We start from the raw sequence: 23,638 nt of genomic DNA, 5'->3' as shown, positions 1-23,638 counted from the left end.
GCATGCACGAATGTGCCCAGGGACCAGAGTCGCTGCCCCAGACAGACAAATGGACCTAGGGTGACCCCAGGAGAAACCTCGGCCACATGTGCTAGGCCTGACACAAGCCTCCACCTTTCTACTTCAGGCCCGCAGGACAGTAACCCACTGAGGCTTTCCCCTCTCCCTACTCTCTGTGCTGACTGAAGAAAGAAAAGAAATCAGGGGTGGAAGACTCTGGACTCTAAGCCAACCAAGTCCCTTTGAGAAATACAGAAACCACGTTCCGGAAACATGTTTCTCCGCTTTTAAAAATCTTTCCCTTTAGAATAAAAGTTGCTTTTGAAAAATCTATGTCTTTGTTTCAGTGAACAAAGGAGAAAAGAGACGCCCTGTCCCTGGGGCCAAGCTGGGCAGACCAGAAGGAGGGTCACAGAGGCCTGTCTGGGGCCTGGGCCTGGCCCTGGGGCTCTGCAGAGTGGGTGCCCAGGCGGGTCCTCTGTGGTGGCTGAGGGGCCCTGTACCTGGGTGGAGGGACAGTCTTCCTTGCTGTCATCACTCACCGGATGAGTCATAAAGGAAGTTTCCAGCTGCCCTGGTGAAGAGGCCAATATCTCATGTACATTCTAAGAAGCCGAACCAGCCAAAGGGGACAGAGCAGACCCCAGGGTAAGGCCAGACATAATCATCGTAGTGGCCAACACTGCAGCATGTTTACTCTGAGCCAGGCCTGCGCTAATGCACTTAACCTCACAACTGTTCTGTGAAGTGGGCATTATTATCCCCATTTTATGGCTGAGGAAACAAACACAGTAAGCTGAAAACTCGCTCAAGGTGGTGAAGCTGGTTGTAGCCCAGTCCCCAATGAACTGTTCTTTCTAGGTCGTCCCCAAGCAGGGGGTTCTATCGCAGCAAGGGAGGGTGATGCCACAGGGAGGCTGGGGGTCCCTGAGGTGAGGAAAACAGACAAGGGCCCCGCCCTCACTCACCGGTCACGCCTACGGTGGACACGGGGCCCGAGCGCTGCCCCCCGTGCAGGCCGTACAGGTTCATCTTGTACTTGCGTCCGGGTTCCAGGCCCCCAATGGTCACCTCAGTCTCCTCGCCCCTGACACGTACCACCTGGGGCCCGTCCCTGCCCTTGTACTGGACGGTGAAGGAGTCGAAGTGGCCCTGGGGGACGGTCCAGGAGAGGCTCAGCGAGTCTGGGGAGGATCCTGTCACCGTCAGCTCCCCCAGGAGGGGCTCCTCGGCGGGCTCTGGGGCCTCTGTGCTGGGTTCCATGGGGCTGGGGGTCTCCTCCACCTCTGTGGGGCTGGGGGTCTCCTCCATCTCTGTGGGGCTGGGGGTCTCCTCCTCTGCAGCTGAGAAGGAGGAACACACAAAGTGAGTGAGGCAGGGTCCCCGGGAGATGTCCCTGGGTCTCCTCCCAAGCCATGGTCCCCATTGGGTGCCCTGAGGTCAGTTCAGAGAAGCCTAAGGAGGCTGGTGGTCCTGCTCGGTCCACACCTCACAGACACACCTGGAGCCCCCAGTGTCAGCTGTGGGGACTGGGGCTGCCACCAGCACAGCTCATGGAAGCCCTTCTCTGCCTAGGAAGCCCCACAGAGGTCACCATGGCTCAGCCTCAAGGAGGGGGGCCTCCCACACTCCACTCCCTCATCACCTGAGGGGGTGATCTCCCCACTAGGTCCCATCCTGGGGCTTCCACCATCCACTTACTGGTCACCCCAATGACAGACATGGGGCCCACGCGCTGGCGGTCGTGGAAGCCGTACAGGTTCATCTTGTACTTGTGGTCTGGCTCCAGGCCCGAGATGGTGACCCCGTCCTCGTCCCCTGGCACCCTCATCACCCTGGGTTGCCCATCCCCGTCTCTGTACTGGACAGTGAAGGAGTCAAAGTGGCCCTGGGGGATGGTCCAGGAGAGGCTCAGCGAGTCCGGGGAGGATCCTGTCACCATCAGCTCCCCCAGGAGGGGCTTCTCGGGGGACTCTGGGGCCTTTGTGCTGGGTTCTGTGGGGCTGGGGGTCTCCTCCATCTCTGTGGCACTGGGGGTCTCATCCAGGACTTCCTGGGGGGCTGAGAGAAGAGATTAGGCTCTCAGTTGACATGCTTTGCTGGTGACATTAATCATGACATAAAGTACATTTGGCAAGTATACTCTTCAAGCTGTTGGCTTAAGGGTTCCTGTAGCCTTTGTATTAGCCGTTCAGTGACTCATTGAAGGAGACAGCGCTGAGACAGGCCCCTAAAGTCCACTGTGTATTGCTGGCCAATTGCACTGGCTGTGCTCTCGTGTCTGAGAAAGGAGGTGAGGCAGGGTGAGAGGAAACTGAGCAATTCTTCCTGGACTGTGCTGACCACAGGAAAGCGAGGGGGCAGCAGGGACTTGTCCCACTTGCATTTCTCCCTGTCAGTTCCTGCCCCTCCCCAGGGTTGCCCAGCTCCCCCCACCCCACTGACCAGGACAGAAAACGGGATGTGCTCTGGCTAAGACCTCCCCAGGCAGCCCTGTCTCTTCCTCCACTTTAGACAAGAGTAGGAGAAAAGGTACGGGAATGGGGCTGGGGGCTGGGGAGAGCCGTGCTCTTCCCTGGCTGGGGCTAGAATCACAGCCACGAGGGCATCCACCCACCGTCTGCAGTAGCCAGGTCTCTGCTGAGGCTCCATGAGCTGGGGAAACTGGCACAAGGGAAGCCAGCCCTTCTGTGACCCACTCCCCGGCCCACGGGGGACCACTTTGGGCACAGAAGAGCGAGGAAGCAGCAAGCAAGAATGATAACCCAGACAGGGAAGGGGAAGATGGAAAGGCGGAGAGAAGAGGATACTGGGAAGGGAGAGAGTCGGGGAGAAATGATGGCTTACTCTTCAATAGCAGTTTTGACGTGCTTGGCACTAAGTGCCATGTGTGTACTAACTCATTTAATTCTAATAGCTCTGTGAAGCCGTTACCCTTGTTATTCTCATTTGACAGGTGAGAAAGCTGAGGCCCAGAGAGACTCATTAAGTTGCACAAGATCCCAAAGCTAGGATTAACATCCAGGCAGCTGGCCCTAGAGCCCATACTCCCAACCACAATGCTACACAGTCAGGGAAATGTGCTGGACGAGGGGAGGCTGGGCCCTAGGAGGACTGCAGGGCTGGGGGCTGAAAGCGAGCCCTTTGCCCTGCTCCAAGCTGGCTGGGACTCAGCGAGTCAGGGGGGCTGGGGAAATGTGGAGCTCATGGCCCTTGGATTTGCCAGTTCTGAACAAAGCATCGGTGGAGGGAGGGTGTGGGCATCGGGTAACAGAAGCTCAGAAAAGACCACAGCCTCAGCCAGGAGAAGGCGGCCAGCAAAGGCCGCGAGGAAAGAACACAGTGGCTGAGGACACCCAGGGGGAGCACAGCCCAGCGGGGACGGATGATTCTCGGTGCTCAGAATGGCGGAAAAGGGGCCTGTCGTTGGAGATGGAGAGGCAGGGCCAAGAAAGATGTCAGGGACTGGCGGCTGGATGTGAAATCCTGGGATGTGGGGAAAGAGACGGCGGAGGCTTTGGCAGAATTGGAGCCGAGGAAGAAAAGGTGGAGAGAGGCGCCAAGGGTCTGGGGCCAGGTCCCACTCAGAGGGCTGGGGGTTGGAGGGCAAGGGAGGCCTGACTCACCTGTGGTGGCCACCACGGACACGGGCCCCACGCGCTGCCTGCCATGAAGCCCGTAGAGGTTCATCTTATACTTCCGGTCGGGCTCCAGGCCGGGGATGGCGACCTCATTCTCATCACCCGTGACGGGCACTGCTTGGGGCCGCCCCTGGGCATCCTTGTACTGGACCACAAAGGAGTCGAAAGAGCCCTGGGCCACCGTCCAGGAGAGGCGCAGAGAGTCTGCAGTGGCGCCAGCCACTGTCAGCTCCCCCAGCAGGGGCCGCTCTGGGGGCTCTGGGTGGCGGGGCTCCTCTTTCTTCTCTGGGGCTGTAAATAAGAAGGCCCAGGCAGGGCTGAACTGGCAGAACTCCAGGATTGGGGCCTGGGGTTTGGAAGGCTTGTCACACCTGTGGGGGTCTCTACTCGATTAGCATGAGCACTGAACTCTGAGAAGCCTGGCACAGCCAGAGTATGACACACCTTCTGGGCCTCGGGGAGCAGCTGAACAGGATGAAAGGGGCCCAGCAGTGCGGGGGAGGCTGGCTGGCCCTGAGCCCAAAAGCGGGGCCAGGATTCCGAGTCAGCCATCTCGCTGGGAGGCCCCAGCCAGCTCCTGGCTGAGGGCAGGCATGTGGAAGGCTGGGAGGGGTCAGCCCCCTGTAAGGCTGGGGGCTTAGGAGGCTGCCACTCACCGGTGGTGCCATCAGCCGTGAGGGGGCCATGCCGCTTCTTGTTGGCAATCCCAAACAGAGTGAATCTGTACTTGTGGTCAGGGTCTAGCGGGGAGATAATGACCGAGCGCTCGGGCCCTTCCACGGGCACCACCTGTGGCCGGCCGGCCCTGTCCCTGTACTGGACCATGAAGGAGTCAAACTGGCCCTCAGGGACAGTCCAGGAGAGGTGCAGTGAGTCTGGGGTGGGATCAGTCACCCACAGCTTCCCCAGGCGGGGTGGAGTCACTGGGCTGGGATCAGTCTGAGACACTAGGAAGAGGAGGTGGGAGAGAAGGGAGGGACACGGGTCAAAAGAGAAGAAGAAATCCGTCTCCCCCCTAGGAATGCTGTGTGAGACTGTGCAGGCTGTTCACTGCACAAAGGTGCGTGGTGAAGGCAGCGCGGACAGACTGAAACCCAGCCAGCACTCTGCTTGCCAAGCTGTGCACCCTGGCAAGCGGCTGTGCCCACCTAAAAGGACAGGCAGCTCATTTGACGTGGCATGAAAGCACTGTCTTAACTGCTGTTGTTTAGTTGCTAAGTCGTGTCTGACTCTTTGCCACCCCCTGGACTGTAGCCCGCCAGGCTCCCCTGTCCATGGAATTCTCCAGGCAAGAATACTGGAGTGGGTTGCCATGCCCTCCTCCAGGGGATCTTCCCAACCCAGGAATCGAACCTGAACCTCCTGCATTGGCAGGGAGATTCTTTACCGCTGAGTCACCAGGGAAGCCCGCTGTATGGACTAGTGCGGCCCTCACTTATTGTGCAGACTGGAGAGGGGCTTCAGAGAGAAGGAAGTGCAGTGAGCCCCTTCCACATCTCCACAGCCAGGGAAGTCTTCCAGGACAGCCTCCACTGCTTCCAGACCTAACAACTAGCTGATTTCCTCTCCAAGAGAGGGGTGCTTGGTCCTAGGAGCATTTTCTTGTGGGAGAGCCCCCCACAACTGTGCTCTGGGCCCCACTTTATCCGCTCCCACTCTCACTCCATCAGCTGTGCCCTCAGGATTTACGCAAACTCCTCCGCTCAGCTGCATCGCCCTCCAGCCTCCACCCTCCCTCTTCGCTCTCCACTCCAGCCCAGATTCCAGAGAGAGATGCTTGTACTCATGTCCTCACCTTCATCGCCCTCCCAACCCAGCCCTGCCCTCCACCAGCAGCTCCCACCAGGATCAGTGGTGACCTTGCCGTTGCTAAGTCTTGTGGACACTCTGCAGCCCTGAGTCACTCGTACGGAATCTGACATGTCTGACCTCGCCCTTCATTTTGGCATTCCTCTCCCCAGTTCCCCCCTCAGGCTGCCCTGCAGATCCTGATCCTCTGTTCATGCCATGAGTGATGGCCACCTCCAGGGTCCCAGGGGCCATGTCTCTCCTCCCTGCCTCCCCACCCTGGCTTCTGCCCACTGGGACATGCTCCATGCTCAGGCCTTTTCTCTGCTCTCCAGTCCCAGGAGGGCGGCGGGAGAGAGCTATGGCCCCTTCACTTTCTGCCCAAGTGGCCTTGCCCTCTCTATGCCGCCCCTCTCCTCATTTGTGAAATGAGCATGCCTCACAAGGCTGCTTGTGAGGATTAAGTGTGATCATTCTCTTAGAACATCTTGAACACATCTGACACTTAAACGCTTGAAAGATGTCTGACTAAGTGTTGCTGCCCTGTTGCATTGTTCCTCACATCCGCTGTTCCTTGCCTCAGGGAACAGCACTGCCGGATCCAGAAGCGTGGGGTGCCTGGGCCTCCTTGCTCTCCTTCACCCCACCCAATCCCAGCCTCACTGCCACCATCCCTGCCAGGCCAGCATCCTCGTTTGCCGGTTCCTAACTCACTTCTCCAGCTGTCCTCTGAAGCAGCCTCAGAGCTATTTGTAAGATAAATATTGATTCGGGTCATTCTCCCATTTAAAGCACTTCAGAGGCCCCCTAGGGTCCTCAAATGGGGCCTAAGTGACTCACTCACTGGAGATCAGTGAGACCAGTGTCCTCAGCCCCCAGGTGCCCTACCCTGCTATCCGGAGGAGAGACTTTGATTCTCTTACAGGGCCACTCTCACTCCTGCCTCACTCTCCACAGCTCCCTCTGTTGGCACTGCCCTCCTCAACCTCCCTGCCTGACCCACCACAATTTTCCCTTTAGGATTCAGCTCAGGGACCACCGCCTCCAGGAAGACTTCTGGGAGTTCCCAAAGCACTGGGGAGACCTCCATTAGGACCGCGCAGAGGGCAGGGGCAGGGGCCTGGGTGACCCCTGTCACTCACAGATTTTGGCTTCAGCCACCAGGGGGCCGTGCCTCTTCTTGCCCACGAGCCCGTATAGGACAAATTTGTACTTGCGGCCGACGTCCAGGTTGGAGATGAGGGCTGAGCGCTGGGGCCCTTCTACAGGCACCACCTGGGGCCTGTCCCTGTCTTTGTACTGGATCACAAAGGAATCGAACTCGCCCTCAGGGACTGTCCAGTGCAGAAGCAGGGAGTCCGAGGTCACGTCTGTCACTGTCAGCTTGCCCAGGCGAGGTGGGGCCAAGGGTTTCCCAGGTTTCTCCCCATCCTTGTCTGGAGTTGGAGGAAGGGGGGCAAAAACAAAGCACGTGGGCTCAAGCACTGTCTCGTCCCTGCTCTCCGTCCCTCTCCTCTGCCCTCTGGCTCCCTCCATGCTGGACGGCTCCTTCCCTTGATGCCTCCATTCCCCGCCCTCAGTTCTCTGGGACCAGCCTTTCTAAGAAGGGCGGCATTTCTCCCCAGCGTCTACTCTTGAGCCAGAGCTTCCGCTCTTCCCTGTGATAACTTCCTCCCCACTCACAAAGGTCCCAGGCCCTCTACACACGAACACTTTGAGGGAGTTTTGGGTCCCCTGAGGTTCTTCCTGAGAGTTTGGAACCATTGCTGCTTCAGAGCAGCCTGGAGATGCCTTAGTCCACCTGAATGTCTCTCTCCCTTGCCACTCTCTTCCTGGTGAGAGATCTGGAGTTGCAGGGAGAGCTGGCTACCCGAGTCCCATAAAGGGGGACCAGGAGAAACTGTGAATGCCAGGAGCCCCAGGCTCCTGCCTGGGTTCCACAAACCTCACCCATCTCCGAAGTCCCGATGGCCGTGGAGTGCCCTCCCCAGGGAACCTCCACCCCTAGGAGAACTGGCTGATGGGACCATGGGGTGCTGCAGACCAGGCTTGCAGGGTAGGGGGACAACGTGTCCTAGTCTGTCCAGTGAGGGGATGGCAGGGGCTTGAGAGAAGGGAAAGGGAGGGGGCTGAAAGAGGAGGGGGCTGAGGATCAATATCCTCGGAGCCAGAGGCTTTCCCACACCCACCCTGAGAGACGCAGGGGGCGGAGAGGGGCAGAGGAGTGACCAGGAAGTGGGGGCGGGACACTTCTACACAAAGAAAGCTGCAAGTGGAGAGGCAGGGGCCAACAGTCTCTTTCCCTGAATCTTTGTCCCATGCTTTGACTTTTCTCCTCTCATCTATTTATCTGGAAGGACTCCCCTCTCCGATCCACCCTTTCGTTGTACTAAGACTTTCCCCATCCCTCTTGCCTCTGAGCCCTCAACTCCCTTTCTCTCCTTGTTTCTCCTACGTTCTCGACCCAAACACCAGCCCTGCCCTTCGGTCTTCATCCCACCCCTAAAGTCCTAATGGCCCAGCCCCTCCCGCAGCCTCAGGACACTGGACTTGAACAGAGTCCAGGATGTACCCATAATGCCTTGGTAGATGAGAGGGGCAGAGGGCTCGCCACTGGGAGGGATCCCACGAAGTGACAGCTCGTAGGGGGATTCGGGAGGGGGTGAGGGCACCAGAGCCTGACGGACATCCCCTGGCAGTAGCTCCTCATGGGCCCCTGGCCCTTCGGGCACCCGTAGGCGCAGCTGGAAGTGGGTAAAGGTGTCAGGCTGGGCGGTCCAGGCCACTCGGAGGCGCCCTGTCTTGTCTTTGCCCAGCACCCTCAACTCGGCCAGCTCCTGGGGGCGCTGCTGCAGGACAGGGGCCTGAGCCCCTTGAGTCGTTGAAGGGCCTGAGGGAGGAGGCTCATCAGTGGCCCCCAAGAGGCCTGAGAGGGAGGACCCTGGGAAGAGGCAGGGCGAGAAAAACAGGAGAGTCGAGTATGAGAGCCAGAAAGGAGACTGCAGTTCCCAGGTTCTGCTCTCTGGCTTCTAAGAGTCTTCAGACTTTCCCTTTGCCGCTCCTGGATCACCTCATTGTCCCAAACATCCACTATAGCCCTGCACAGACGGGCCTGCAGGTCATAAATAGAAGAACTAAGTCTGCCATCCCTCCTCCCACAAGGCTCCTAGCTCCCTTCCCATGGGAAACCCTCCCCACTGGGTGGAGGTCCTGGCTTCCATTAGTGCTGCAGTGAGAAGCCTGGAAGAAAGAAGACGGTGGTGTTAAGGAAGACTCAAGAGACAGTGGGCAGTCAGAAGAGAGAGAGGAGTGGACATCCAGCTCCGGTGACATCTGGGCCCTAGTGGGGAAGAAGAGGTCCATAACCCCTCCCCCCAACAGCCACAGGGCGCCCCCTCCCTGAGCCAGGATGCCGTTCCTGTGGGAGAGACAAGTGTGAACTGAGCCAGGAGGTCTGGAAAGCCAGCCCAAGAAGCAGTGGCTTCACCTCTCACCTACCCATGCTGCCTAACGGTTTCAAGGCCACCCCCAAGCAGTTCCGATGCGTCTGTTTGAGGTTAGGGCCAAAGTGTGGAAAATAGTAACCACTGACCACAGTTGTCAGCTACCCTCACCACAGTGAGTCAGAGTGGGAAACCACTGGTTTCACGCCCTACCCCACCCAAACTGCTCCAGAGAATCTTTGCAGACACTGTCCCTCCCATCAAATGACCCTTCTATTGCCTAGAACAGGATTCCTGGCAGAAGTGTCCTAGGAACCCAAGTGAAAATCAGACAATTCCAAAGACCAGGCCTCAGCCTCCGGTATCCACCAGGACCCTGAGGGTGGAGGGGGTTTCCAGGGACACAGGAAGGTGTGGGGAACCCCCCGGAGCCTGAACCAGGGAGGGCTGGAAGGCAGAAGGGCACAGGTCGGGGAGTGGCAGCCTGAGCAGTGAGGCAGTGGGAGGCACTCATAGACTCCGATGGCAGGTGAGACCGGGCAGGGGGTGGGGGGTCGCGCGGCCCCACCCACGCTACCTGTGGTGGTGATGAAGGCGTAGGACTTGGAGGTCTGCCCTGCCCGCACCCCGTGGACCTCCACGTGGTAGGTGGTGCCGGGCTTGAGATCGGGCAGACTGACGGTGCGCGCGGTGCCCGGCACGGTCAGCTCCCCGGCGGGCCCCTCCGCGGGCGGCTGCGGCCGCCAGCGCAGCACCACGCGCTCGAAGTGGCCGCGGAGCCCGTCGAGCGACACGAGGAGCGCGCCGTCGGCGGAAGTGCCCAGCACCTCGGGCTTGGGGTGGCGGGGCGTCGCCACCCGGTCGACGCCTTCGGGCGAGAGGCCGTAGATGCCCTGGTTGGAGTTCCGCTTCCAGGTGCCCGAGTCGGGGCTGGCGGTGGGGTGGGGGCGACCGGGCGGGGGTGCAGGGGAGCGACGCCGCTGCAAGTATTCGTGGATGTGGTGCGCCACCGACGTGTAGGTCTGGTTGGCTCGCAGTGGGTAGCCGTGAGCCCGCAGGTGACGCTCCAGGTCCTGCACCGTGCCGCGGAAGCGGCCCAGCTCGGCGGTCAGGTTGCCCCACGCCCGCCGAGGGGGCTGGGGCGGGCTCGGCCGCGGCGGAGACTCCGCCTCACCCTGCTCCGCGGGCCGCGAGGGCCGAGGGGGCGGCGCCGGGCGCGCGGGCCGCGGGGGCCGCGGGGCTGGGGCCGGCCGGGGCCGGGGCTTGGGGGGCGGGGCTGGGGGGTGCGCCTCCGGGTAACTGTAGTGGCCTGGTGCTGCCGGGCGGAAAAAGGGGGAGGAGAGAGCCGGTCAGTGGCAGCACCCCCCATCACCAACCCCTGCACTCCCCCCACGGCAGCCCCGCCCGCGTCCCTCCCACCAGAGCCTGAGGCCTCTTTCCTGGGCCCCAGCCCCACCTGCAAAGAGAACCGAGAGAAGTTAGTGCCCCAGGACGCCCTCCCGCTTCGCCCTCCAAGCCCGCCACCGTTGGTGCCCTAGAAAGAAGAAATGAGCGGGTGGGGCACTGCGTCTGAAGGAGAGAAAGGGGCGTGGGAGGAGAGAACGCGAGCGACAGCGAGGTGGGCGTCCCTCTGTCACAGGAAAGGGAAAGAAAGATCCAGGCATCTGTTAAGAGACTTGGAGGGTTAGTGGAAAATTACTGCTGAGACCTAACTCCCCCAAACCCCAATTCTAAAGTCAACAGGCGCCTTGATCTCTAATCTCCCCCAGCTCCAGTCCCAGGAGACCTGACCACTGAGATGGAGCACAGGGCAGTCCCTGTGCCCAAGGTCAGATCAGAACCACCCCTATCTGGTTGGGCCGGATAGCATCTTTTATTTACTGCATCTCTCCATGAGGCTGCTCTTCCCAAACTCCAACCCACCGCCTGCCTACAGGACTCCAGGCACCTGAGAACTCCGTCTCCTCAGAGCCCCTGGTACAGAGGAAGGCCCCCAGAAGGTACTTTGGGACTGCCACACACCCTGTGCAGTGCATTCAGAGGAGCCTGTGTGCACGGCTTCCCAAGGAAGTGGCTCCTAGGCTCAGAAACTTCCCCAGCCCTTGGCCAGCCGTACCTGTGTTGGCCCTGATGGAAGCTGGGTAGCTTACTGCCCGGCCCCGCTCGGCAGTGACGGTCACCACGTATTCTACACCTGGCATCAGGCCGGTCAGCAGCGTCCCGTCTGCCTCAGAGGGCACTTCCAGCCGCACCCTCTGGTTGCCAGCACTGACGTAGGACACCACAAACCGGTCCACTTCAGCCTGGGGGCGCAGCCAGTTGAGCTCCAGTGTGGTTGGTGTCACAGCCACCACGCGGAGGTCCTGGGGGCCGTCAATCACTAGCCAGGTCAGAGAGAGGAGGTATCAGGTGGGAGTCTGGTTCTCGGTTACCAGCTGTCCTGCTAAGAGCCTTGCCCCCAGCCAGTCCCTCCCCTCTGCCCTCTTGGAGGGCATATCCCAGCCCCCCCTTTTCAAATCCATTCTGCACCCATGACACCCCACCCTGCAACAGCCCCAGCTCTCACTGGTGGTGATGGTCTTGGAGGCAGGAGGGCCCCAGTTAGTCCCTCGAAGGGCACGGACAGTGACCTGGTACTCCTGACCAGGGGCTAATCCTCTCTGGTCATAGGCTGAGGCAGAGCTGGGCACCCGTGCTGTGAATGGGGGGCTCGCCCCCTCTGTCTGCAAGAGAGAAAATTCTGGGTGGATCAGAGCTGCCACTCACCCCTGCTGCTCAGTGCCCCTGATCCCTTCTTTCCCCAAGGTCTAGGCAGAGTCAGCATGAGATTGTGTAGAACTTGGCCCTTTACAGCTGGGGAGCATGGATGGTATCAGCAAACACATCTAGAACACCTACTCCGTGCCAGCTCCCGTTCAAGGCAATTTACATGTGAACTCACTCAATTCTCTTGAGAATCTAATGAGGTAGGTCAGATTATTCCCATTGGACAGATGAGGAAACTGATGTACAAAAGTATTTGGTGGTTTGCCCAAGGAGGCAGGGATTTAAACCCAGGCAGTGCGACCTCAGAGTCCCCTCTTATGGGGACTACCTTTTTTAAAAAAAATATTTATTTACTTATTTGACTGCTTTGGCTCTTAGTTGTGGAATGAGGACCTGGCCTTGAGGCATGTGGGATCTTAGTTCCCTGACCAGGGATTGAACCCAAGTCCCCTGCATTGGAAAGCAGATTCCTAATCACTGGACGACCAGGGAAGTCCCTGGGCACTGCCTTTTGAGCCTGTTCATCAGCTGTCTGTCAGAATTCTACCTGACACATGCCAGGACTCTCTTTCTGGCTTTCCTCCGGCAATGCTGACCCTCTGGGCATGAGGAGGCTTCTCATAAATCCGTTCCTGTCATAACAGGTGAAGCAGATGAGGGATACCACTTCAAGTCTCACTTCCTCCTTGAGGCAGCTGCCCCAGCCTGAGCCTTCCCCTAGAGACACCTGTTCCTGCCTGTGTAACTTGGGTGTGACCCACATCGTGACATTTCCTTTGAGGTATTTTCCTTGTCTTTTCAGCAGGGTTGTAGGCCCCTCAAAAACAAGGCCCACCTGCTCAGAGTTCCACAAATATGTTTCCTGAATTTGTACCTGGCATCATTCTGGGCCCTCGAGACACAGAAATAAGAGATATGATCCCTGTCTCCTCAGAGAGCTCATGCTCTAGTAGCTAAATGTGTGGCCACGTTTTACATTTTATTAGATCCTTAACCCAAATCTCTGTGTGTAGTCCATGCCTGTGAGAGAACAAACCCCATTTAAGTATACCTGTAAAGTGTTATGATTATTTGCAGGAACCCCACAGAAAATCTGCCAGCCCCTGCTCCAGGCAGGGTCTCCTGGAGTGCCAGCCTCTGGGGAAACAGGAGGAATGGACGTCTGGGAACAGCTCAGCATTTCGCTGGGCCATCTAGCTAGAACAGCTAATAAGGATGCTCTGTTCTGCTTTGCTATGTTGGCTGTGATGGGGACACCTCCATTCAGCCAAGTAGGATTGGAAATTTCAAAAGGTACTCTCCTAAACCAAGAGAACTGCGAGGAAATCAACACAGTAAATACTAAAGTATAAAACCAGATGAAGGGCCACGTAGAGACTTCTGGGTTGAGGATGAAGTGAAGCTTTGTTAGAGTTTTCTTGGCTGAAAAGGTTTTCTGGGCATGCAGGATCTTCATCTCTCTCTTACTCACTGCCCTAGAATATCCCAGCCTGGGAGGCCTTGGATGGGTGTCTACTCAAGGCCTTATGAGGCCTTTATCCTTCCCCAAACCTTCTCTCTCTCTCCCTTTACTCCCCCAACCCACCACCACCAACACACACACCCATACCCCTTGAGTGCTTCCTGATGATGTCCGGTCCTTCCAGGGAGACAAGCCTATCCCTAGGGTACCTTCTCCCTTCAGGTCACCTACATGAACCTTTTAGACACTTTGAGATCCATCTGGGAACAATCCCCTGAGAAGTTATACTGCCAGTCTAACCCACATCTTTCAGCACCACCTGTCTGGTCTGAGGCTGGCTCTCTAACCAGAGGCTGGCAGCTGATTCGGCCCCTTCATGATGGTTTGGCTGTTTCACTGATGTCCTTGGCAAGTTTCTAACTCTATTCTCGATATTAACCTCATGGCCCCACGTGGAGGGCTCCACCTTGGCTGGCCCCTGGAGCTCACCTCACCCTCATCCTCTTTTTCAGACCAGACCCGAACACAAACTTTTCTGAGGCTGCAAGTTCCTGTGTCCCAATGAAAATGTGACATAGCCCCAGTTTCCAGTCTGTGGAATACATTCAAACTGGAAACACCTGGATGTCTTTCTGTTCGGGGGTTCACCTCCCTCAGTTTCTTCAAGCTTTGTCTCACATTCATAGAAGACCTTGCCTTTTGCAAAACAGCAGCATTCCTTGAACAAAAGAGCAGTGGTCCTTGGACTTGGGGTACATGAGAATCACCTGGGGGTATGTTATGATGCAGGTTACCGGGCTCTTCCCCCTACAGCTTCTCATTCAGCAGATTGGGGGGCAGAGTCTGACAGTTTGCATGGCTAATGCTCCAGGTGATGCTAATACTGCAGGTCCAGGGAGCACACTTTCAGAACCGCTGAGCGTAGCCGTGCCACGTATGCAGGGAAAAGAGGAATGTTCCTCTTCTGTGTTTTGAAAATCATTCCAATAACTAGGTGTGTCCCTTGGCCAGGAATAGCAGAGTTTGAGTTTTGAGAGAAAAGTGTTTCTGGAAAAGGGAAAAGGATAAGGTAGAGAGAGAGGCTTCTAGGAAGATGGCAGTGGCCAGAGGGATAGCCAGCTACTGAACGCACTCTGTGCCAACAGAAATGGATACAGAGTGCTGGCCAAAGGCAAGAGACACAATCCCAGAGGCCAGCCACAAAAAAGCGTAGAAAACATAGTCAGAGGGCCAGCGGCACAGGCTGATGTGGAGGCCAAGGGAGGTGTCTGGGGACCAATTTTACGGGAGCATTTTCCACACCCAGGATCAGGGAGAACCTAAAATGTGATGGAGGCCCATACCCAGTGCAAAGCAGATGAGCTGAGAGCATGGCCAAGCTGGACACAGGCTAGCTGGATCCCCCCGGGCCCCACAAAGAGGGAGAAAGCCCAGGGCTCCTCCTGGGAGATTGTGCCTCTGGAGAACACCAAGGATGAGGTCATATTTACTAAGAGCAGGAGATGCTGTTGCCCTTTAAGCTCCTTCTAGCTCAAATGTTTATTTCAATTCTTTCCCTAAAGTTTCTTAGGGAAATTTCTCTTAAAAGTCCAACCCTCTCAAGATTGGAACTATGTAAATAATATACACGCAGAAGAGAGTGGGAGAAACACTTTAAAATGTTAACAGTACTTGTTTCAGTGTGAAACAGCCAAGAATTATTTGTTTTTTTCCCTAGTCGCCAAATTCTTGTCTTGTGATTAAATTATTTTTATAACTGAAAAACAAATTTTTAATGGAAAAAAAAAATCCAGGCTCCCTTGGTTGTGCAGCAAAGTAGGGATTTCTGCCTCTGCTTCTACCAGAGGGTAAGGAGAGATTAAAACATGATGGGGCCTGGGTTTGAGGTGATAATATTGATAAGGAGACTTAGAATGACTAGGCCAGTTGGGGTGGGGATGACAGCCAGCACCTCAGAGCTATCCCTTCTGTCCTGGAGGCTTCCTAAGTTTAAGCCCTGGAACTTACTTATTTTTCCAGAGTCCTGACTGGGGAGAGATTAGAGTAACATGGCCTACCCACCTATGGCATTTGTGGAATGATGCAGGAAAACATATTTGAATGGGAGAAATGTCAGATGATTTGCAACTAGGAGACCAAACACACCATAAAAATCCAATCTGCATGAAGGGAGATCTCCAATGAGAGGCCACAAACTTTGTCCTTAGGGTGCCCCCAAATATTTTAAGAGTGAGTTGGAAGGAGATAGAGAAATGAGGCTTTGCAATGTACTGATGACTTGGAGGCTAGGGAACTAGTTCACAGAATCAAATTATTACAACAGCCTAGACAGCTTGGCCCAAACCAAAAAATGATAACACTGAACAGAGCCAAATACAAAGGCTTATATTTAGATTTAAAAGGGGGTATGTAGTTGAATGTCTTTTTTCCTTGTTTATATCTTCTAAAGTATCTACACTGAGCTTATATGACTTTTATAATAAAAAGTTACTTTAAAAATCAAATGTGATCAAAATAACTGACAGTTTGTGTGACCACACGTTCATATATGTCAACTCTGAGAAAAGTAGCTGGATATCCAGAGTCAGCCAGGTGAGTGACTGGATTCCTTTCTGCCCCTGTAACTGGGGGGAAGAGGCACATGCAAAAAGGAGGAGGCATTAGAGGAAGAAAACAAGAAATGAAGGATTCAGAGAACAAAGCCTCAAGGAAATAGGGAGAAGAAACCAGTGGGTTTGGCCTGGAGGGAATGAATGGTGATGTGATGGTGTGTTCATTTGCTTCAGTGCTGTCCGACTCTCTGCGACCTCATGGACCATAGACCGCCAGGCTCTTCTGTCCATGGAATTTTCCAGGCAAGAATTCTGGAGTGGGTTGCCACGCCCTTCTCCAAGGGATCTTCCTGACCCAGAGATGAAACCCGCATCTCCTGCATTGGCAGGCGTTTTCTTTACTACTGAGCCACCAGACAAGCCCAAAGTGATGGCTGATGTCTCCAAATATCTGAAAGTCCGTGGTGTAAGACGAAGGGAAAGAAAAAACACATTCCAATGCTGGTGAAGGCCCAGCTGGGGCCACTGAATGGATGTATGAATGGGGCAACTTTGGATTCAGCAACAACAGAAAGAAGTGACTTCAGTAATGAGCAAAAATGGAGTCAGCAGGCAGCCTTAGGAAGTACTGAGCTCAAGGTCACCAGAAGAGTTCCAGCAGCAGTGGGCCTATGATGCAAAGGCCTTCTGCACCCAGTGTGGGCAGAATGAGAAGGTCTTTAGCACAGCTTCAGGAATCAGCTACCCGGACTCAACCACTGATTACCTGGAACTCCTTTTGAGGTGAGCGCCCCCACCACCAGCCCCACTCACTCAGCCCCCTCTTGGAGCTTGGCTCTCACCGTTGGGATGAACTGGATTTCATAGGCATCCACATTGCCAGGAGCCCGGGTCCACTCTGTCCGAACCGTCGTCTCCTCCAGCAGGTGCATCCTCATGCCCTCGATGGCCGGCACCTCTGCTCAGGAGAGTGGGATGTGAGAAGCTGCTTAGCCCAAGGGAGCTCCCCATCCCTACCCCAACTCTCACAGGCTCTTCGTACTCAGGGTCACATTAAGAGATCCAGCCAAGTTCCCAGTCCTCTCTGGGGGGAGAGCGGGGTGGTGAGGAAAAGCCAGCAGTGGCCTGAACAAGCCTTGGTTTGCTTCACTGCCCTCCATCTCCAGGAACCAAAATCTCCCAAAAAGTACCTGAAGAGGGCCCCTGGATCTGCTCATCAGAGATCTTACAGCAGGTCCCGCCTGCAGGCATCCCCCCCACCCCCCACTCCACCCGCTGTGGTTCTGCAGCCCTGGTGGACCCTGGCCCTCTGGCTCCTCTGACTGCCCCACCGCCCACCCCAATATATGACCACCCCCATCACCCTGCCTCCAAGTCCGGGGGCTCCTCCGCCTCAGACTCAGGCTTTCTCATGGGGCTCCAGTTTTCCAGCCCCAGACCCAGCATACTGAGGCAGGCTGTCGGCTCACCTTCCCCGCAGTCCTCCCCTGCATAGCCGTCTTGGCAGACGCAGCTGCCCTCACGACACTCTCCCCGGCCGCGGCAGTCCCCAGGGCACGTCTGGATGGCACAGTCGGGCCCCCGGAAGCCCTCGACGCAGACACACTGGCCTGCGCTGCACAGTTCCCGTGGCCCGCAGCCCCCGGGGCAGGCGCTGGCAGGAGGCTCTTCCTGCCCACAGTCCTCGCCGCTGTAGCCCACGTGGCACACGCACACACCCTGCACACAGCGACCACGGCCCCGGCAGTCGGCCGGGCAGGTGCGGGTGGCGCAGGAGGGGCCTGTGTAGCCCGAGTCGCACACGCAGCGCCCGTTCTCGCAGCGGCCGCGCCGGTGACAGTTGGAGGGGCAGACACGGAGGCCGCAGTCCTCGCCCGCGAAGCCCTCCCAACAGGTGCACACACCGTCCTGGCACACGCCGCGCTGGTTGCAGTCGCGCGGGCACCGTCTCACACCGCAGTCCTCACCCTCGTAGCCGTCGTCGCACACGCAGCGCCCCTCCAGGCACTGGCCGCGGCCTTGGCAACCCCTGGGGCAGCTGCGCTTGCCGCAGTCTTCGCCCTCGTAGCCCACGTCGCACGAGCACACGCCATCTTCGCAGCGGCCGCGACCGCGACAGTCCCCGGGACACCGACGGCTCCCGCAGTCCTCTCCTGCGAAGCCCGGGTTGCACACGCAGCGGCCGTCTACGCAGCGCCCGCGCCCGCGACAGTCGCCAGGGCAGGCACGCGTACCGCAGTCCCGGCCTGTGTACCCGGGCCAACACACGCAGCGGCCACTCTCGCAACGGCCCCGGCCGCGACAGTCCCCGGGACAGCTGCGCACGCCGCAGTCCTCGCCACTGTAGCCCGCGTGGCACACGCATACGCCGTTCTCGCAGCGCCCGCGGCCCCGACAGTCGCGCGGGCAGGCGCGTGCGCCGCAGTCGGGCCCCGAGTACCCGGGCCAGCACACGCAGCGGCCGTCCTCGCAGCGGCCCCTTTGGTTGCAGTCGCTCGGGCAGCTGCGCACGCCGCAGTCGTCCCCGCTGTACCCTGGGTCGCAGATGCATTCGCCATCCTCGCAACGCCCTCGGCCCCGACAGTCGCGGGGACAGGTCCGCGTGCTGCAGTCCTCGCCCGCGTACCCGGGCCAGCACACGCAGCGGCCGTCCACACAGCGCCCGCCCTCGCCACAGTCCCACGGGCAGGTCCGCGAGCCGCAGTCGTCGCCAGTGTAGCCCGGGTCACAGACGCAGCGCCCGTCCTCGCAGCGCCCCTTCTGGCTGCAGCCTCGGGGACAGCTCCTCACCCCACAGTCGTCGCCAGTGTAACCGGGGTTGCACACGCAGCGCCCATTCTCGCAGCGTCCTCTCTGGCTACAGTCTCGGGGACAGCTCCTCACCCCACAGTCCTCGCCACTGTAGCCTGGATTGCACACGCAGCGCCCGTCCTCGCAGCGTCCCCTTTGGCTGCAGCCGCGAGGGCAGGAGCGCACACTGCAGTCGTCCCCAGAGAAGCCCGAGCGGCACACGCACACACCCTGCACGCATCGCCCGCGGCCGTGGCAGTCCCCGGGGCAGGAGGGCCAGCTACAACTGGGCCCTGTGTAGCCAGGGAAGCACACGCAGCGACCACGGACGCAGCGACCCTGATCATTGCAGTCATCTGGGCAGGAACCAGGGGCAGAGGGTGGTGAGGAGGGGGGTCCCTCTGCACCTTCGGGATCTGAGCAGGTGGGCCCACCCCAGCCTGGCTCGCAAGAGCAGGCACAGCGGCTCAGGTCAAACACGCCATGGAGACTGCAGAGGCTTCGAATGTCAGTCTGGCCTGGAGTAGGAGTGAGAGTTGGGTCTCAGTCTCTCTGGGGAGGAGAGGGTTAGCCTGTGTAGTGCTGCCCTGAGTCAGCTTCTCCATCAGGGAAGCCTCATTTCCTAAGGCCATCTCAGTTTCCAGCTGCAACTTATCACCCAGGGCCCTAACATTCACTGGGGAGGGCTGACATCTAGTCACATGGCTCCTCTCTCAGAGCCGTGCCCTGGGCTGCACTCACCACTTGCAAAGAGGAGGCGGGGTGCCTTTTTCTAATTCACACCAAGGTCCTCTAGTGATGCCCACCCAATCCTAACCACTTCCCTTCTTTTCCATGCTCCTCCCTGTGATCTTCGGCTCACCTGTGCCAGCCTGGGCAGCCGGAGGACAACACCCACCAGTGCACTGTTCCTTGAGCCCCTTCACCAGCTCCTCCAGGATCTCCAATCGGACCCTCAGGGCCTGCACCTCTGAAGCAGGGACAGGGGGCTCAGTGCCTGGGGGACAGCCACAGCCAGCTGAAGGGGGCAGGTTAATGCGGTGGGTGAACACCACCTGCTTCTCCCCTCCTTCCACGGTGTGCTCGTAGAGCCGAGAAGAAGGGCCTCCCCCTTCTGGCTGCACTGTACGGCCCCCGGGCTGGGGAGGGGGCCGTGGGGCTGGGAGTGTCATGTTGGAACGTGGAGAGAAAGGGCCTGCTGTGACAGTGCCCAGCAGCATCAGAAGGGCCAGGTTGGAGGTTAGGGAACATTGGGTGGGCATCTTTCCGGAGGCTGTGGGGAGAGAGGGCACATATGAGAGCAGACTCACAGAGCAGACAAGATGAATATCTCCTTCCCCAACACACACACCCACAGTCCCACCACCCACAACTCATCTACCCGACTCACATATTTGCAAAATTCCACATTCAGCTCAATCCAATCACACACCCTCCCTGGGCAGATCTGTCTCTACCTTGCTTTCTTATGTCATTTGGTCACCCTGCTCCCCCACTCATTTTATTTATTTTTTTACTGTTCCATCCACACTGGTCTTCTTTGTTTGTTCCACAGACACTACAAGCTTACATTAGCCTAAGGGCCTTTGCACTACATGTTTTCTCTGTCTGGGGTGCTCTTCACTCAGCTCTTAGAGGTTGGCTCCTTCCTGTTCAAATCTTAACTCACATGTCATCAACTCCCAGAAGTCTTCCTTGGTGCCCGATTGGAGCAGTCTTTCATCACACTTCATCAGTGTCCTGCTTATGTTCTTCATGCCATTTACGGCTGCCTGAATTATCTGTTTGTGAGCTACTTGTTTGTTATCTTTCCCTCACCACCAGAATGTGAATTCCATAAGAACAGGGACTTCATCTGTCCTGGTATTGCTGCATGCTTGTCCCTGGCACACGGGATGGGCACTATACAACACAGTTTTTGGTGTTTTTGTGTGTGTGTGTGTGGCCATTCTGCACAACTTACGGGATTTTAATTCCCTGGTCAGGGATTGAACCCAGGCCCTCAGCAGTGAAAGTGCAGAGTCCTAACACTGAACCACCAGGAATTCCCTATCCAACACATTTTTGTTGAATGGGTCAGCAGATGAATATAAAAGACTAATCCTTCCATAAGCAACTGGATCCCAGCTCCTAGTATCATTTTAGAAACCTGAAGGTATAGATTATCCTCTCCTTCTTTCATTCAGCCCCTCACTCTCAACTAGATTCTTCCCATCATCTTTTCATATAAGCTCAAAAAGCTCGTTTTCTTTAAAAAAAAAAAAAATCCTCTTCCTCAGGACTTACATTACCAAATATCAAAATTTATTATGAAGGTGCAAGCATAGAGCACAGAACAGAAACAGAGCCACACATATGTGGTCACCTGATTAATGAAAAAGAGGCCCCCTACAATTAAAAGGAGAATAAATTGTGATAAATGGTCTTGGATCAGTTGAAGATCCACATGGGAAAAAATCTATCTCTACCCTACGTCCACATACAGAAATTAATATGGAATGAGTATATAGATCTAATCGTGAAAGGTAAAGCAATATCTTTCACAAAATGTCTTAGAGGAAAAAACTATAGGAGAAAACCTTTATGACCATGAAATAAACAAAGATTTCTTAAAACCTAACCACAAAATTTACCATAAAAAATTTCACACAAAACAACCACAAAAAAGATATTGATACATTCAGTTCAGTTCAGTCGCTCAGTCGTGTCCGACTCTTTGCGACCCCATGAACCGCAGCACGCCAGGCCTCCCTGTCCATCACCAACTCCTGGAGTCTACCCAAACCCATGTCCATCGAGTTGGTGATGCCATCCAACCATCTCATCCTCTGTCGTCCCCTTCTCCTCCTGCCCTCAATCTTTCCCAGCATCAGGATCTTTTCCAATGAGTCAGCTCTTCTCATCAGGTGGCCAAAGTATTGGAGTTTCAGCTTCAACATCTTGGACCACATTAAATCGATAACTTCTGGTCATCAAAGGACACCACTAAGGGCTTCCCTGGTGGCTCAGTAGTAAAGAATCCACCTGCCAATGCAGGAGACATGACTTCGCGCCCTGGTCCAGGAAGATCCCACATGCCTCAGAGCATCTAAGCTCCTGCATCACAACTACTGAGCCTGCACCCTAGAGCCCATGTTCTACAACAAGAGAAGCTACCGAAATGAGAAACGCACACACCACAACCGGAGAGTAGCCCCCACTCGCTGCAACCAGAGAAAAGCCCACACAGCAACGAAGACCCAGCACTCCCCCAAATAAATATAATTATAAAAATTATACAGTGAAGAGAAAAAGAAGGCAAGCCACAGAATGGGAGAAAATATGTGAGAAATGTCAGGATATATATAAATATATATATATATGTATGTATGTATTATATATGGTGGGGAGATTTGGAGACAGTGCTTAATAGTTGAGAGAGGATAAAAATCTAAAGAATTCCTTCAGAACAAAAACAAACAAAAGGCAGGTGCCAGTTTTTTAATTTGCAAAAAAAAAAAAAGTCTCTCTAGCAAAGAATATATCCAAAGGTCCAATAAATATATGAAAAATAAACATATGCATGTGTAGAACAAAACCAGTAATCAGGGAAATGAAAATTAAAACAAGCGGATGCCATCAAATATCCACCAGAATGGCTAAAACTAAAAGGGCTGTTGATGCTCAATATTGGCAAGAAAGTGAGGCTACTGGGACTCTCTTTTATTGCAAGCAGGGGCAGAAATTAGTGCAGCCACTTTGGAAAACTGATAGGCAGTTGCTACTAAGGCATACAGCCTATAACTTGGCAGTTACACTTCTTGGTAAATACCCAACAGAAACGACTGCACGTATCCTCCAAAAGACATGACTGCATGTATCCTCTAAAAGATGAGTACAGGAATGTTCATGGGATTTTTTTCATATGAGCCTGAACTGGAAGCACCTCAAGTGTCCATTAATAGTAGAATGGATAAATAAATTGGGGCATAGTCATACAATGGGATACTCCCCAGCAATGAAAAAACATCCTTCTGGGACTTGCTGGGTGATCCAGTGCTCAGGACTGGATTCAATGCCAGGCCCTGGGTTCAAGCCCTGGTAGGGGAAGATCTGCAAGCTGTGCAGTATAGCCAAAAAGCAAACAAACTCCCCACCCCCACCCCGCCAAAAAAAACACACAAAACATTCTTGTTACACACAGCAACATGGACAAAATTTGACACACATAATGCTAAGCAAAAGAAACAAGACACCAAAAAAGAACATTGTAAATGATGCTATTCATATGAAGTTCAAAAATAAACAGAACTAATAGAAGACAGGATAGAATTACTAGAAATATTTTGCACCTTTAACTGGGTGGTTAAACAAAGGTACGTATAATCAAAAATTAATTGAGCTATACACTTATGTGCATTTCACTATATGCACAAAATATACTTAATATACAAAAATATACCTTAAAAAAAATTCCCCAACCTCACACTCCCTCCAGCCACCACATATTTCTCTTCTCTACTTCATGGCCATAGTTGTCAAAAGAGTTATCTGGACTTGTTGTTCCTATCTCACATATCCCATGCATGTCTCAACCAGCTCCCATCTGACTTCTTTCAGTCTACCAAATAGCCCTCCCTGAGGTCTCCCAATGATCTGTGTCACAAAATCTAAAAGACATTTGTCTTCACCTTGATCTCTCTCAAAATCACTGGACACTGATGACCACGTCTTCCATTTTAGAGCATTCTGTATCTGTGCTGGCAATAAGGTAGATAGGAGAGATCACTGGGTCTTAACACTTAAAATGTGGCTAGAGGGACTGAAGCACCAAACTTTCTTTAGTATTTTTAACAGCTCCCCAGGGGATTGCAGTGTGTAGCCAGAACTGTGACCTACTTGGGGTAGTCATCCACTTAGGTACCTCATCCAGATCCAAGACTTTAATTTCCAAACTATATCCCAAAGTATAAACTATCTCCTCTTAACTCCAAGCAATATAGCTATCCTTCTATTTGGCATCTCCTCTTGGGCACCTCAGACTCAACACATCTAAAACAGAACTCAACGTTCATCCCTCCTGAACCCTATCCCTTTTCAGTGTTCTCTACTGCAGCTCATGGTCCCATAGTTACTCAGCTTCACAAGCCAGAAACCCAACAGCTCACTCAACACCACCATATTTCATCATATCAACCCATATTTTATTGTAAATGT

At 55.2% G+C, this 23,638-nt stretch overlaps 1 protein-coding gene across 1 annotated transcript in view; it reads right to left on the bottom strand.

Moving 5' to 3' along the window:
- Window positions 1-23,638, bottom strand: part of TNXB (tenascin XB) — a 56,304-nt gene that overhangs the window by 27,976 nt on the left and 4,690 nt on the right. The window contains exons 2-12 of the mRNA NM_174703.3: window positions 19,305-19,715; window positions 17,122-18,960; window positions 16,495-16,610; window positions 11,439-11,595; window positions 10,989-11,252; window positions 8,002-8,370; window positions 6,572-6,865; window positions 4,298-4,588; window positions 3,627-3,932; window positions 1,702-2,061; window positions 969-1,343 (exon numbers count right to left, since the gene is read on the bottom strand). Coding sequence (NP_777128.2) covers window positions 969-1,343; window positions 1,702-2,061; window positions 3,627-3,932; window positions 4,298-4,588; window positions 6,572-6,865; window positions 8,002-8,370; window positions 10,989-11,252; window positions 11,439-11,595; window positions 16,495-16,610; window positions 17,122-18,960; window positions 19,305-19,704 — 4,771 coding nt within the window. The 5' untranslated portion in view covers window positions 19,705-19,715. The remainder of the gene's footprint in view (window positions 1-968; window positions 1,344-1,701; window positions 2,062-3,626; window positions 3,933-4,297; window positions 4,589-6,571; window positions 6,866-8,001; window positions 8,371-10,988; window positions 11,253-11,438; window positions 11,596-16,494; window positions 16,611-17,121; window positions 18,961-19,304; window positions 19,716-23,638) is intronic.

This window comes from Bos taurus, chromosome 23 (assembly GCF_002263795.3).
Source record: "Bos taurus isolate L1 Dominette 01449 registration number 42190680 breed Hereford chromosome 23, ARS-UCD2.0, whole genome shotgun sequence".
NCBI classification, from domain to species: Eukaryota; Metazoa; Chordata; class Mammalia; order Artiodactyla; family Bovidae; genus Bos; species Bos taurus.
This window is presented reverse-complemented; position numbering and strand designations above follow the sequence as displayed.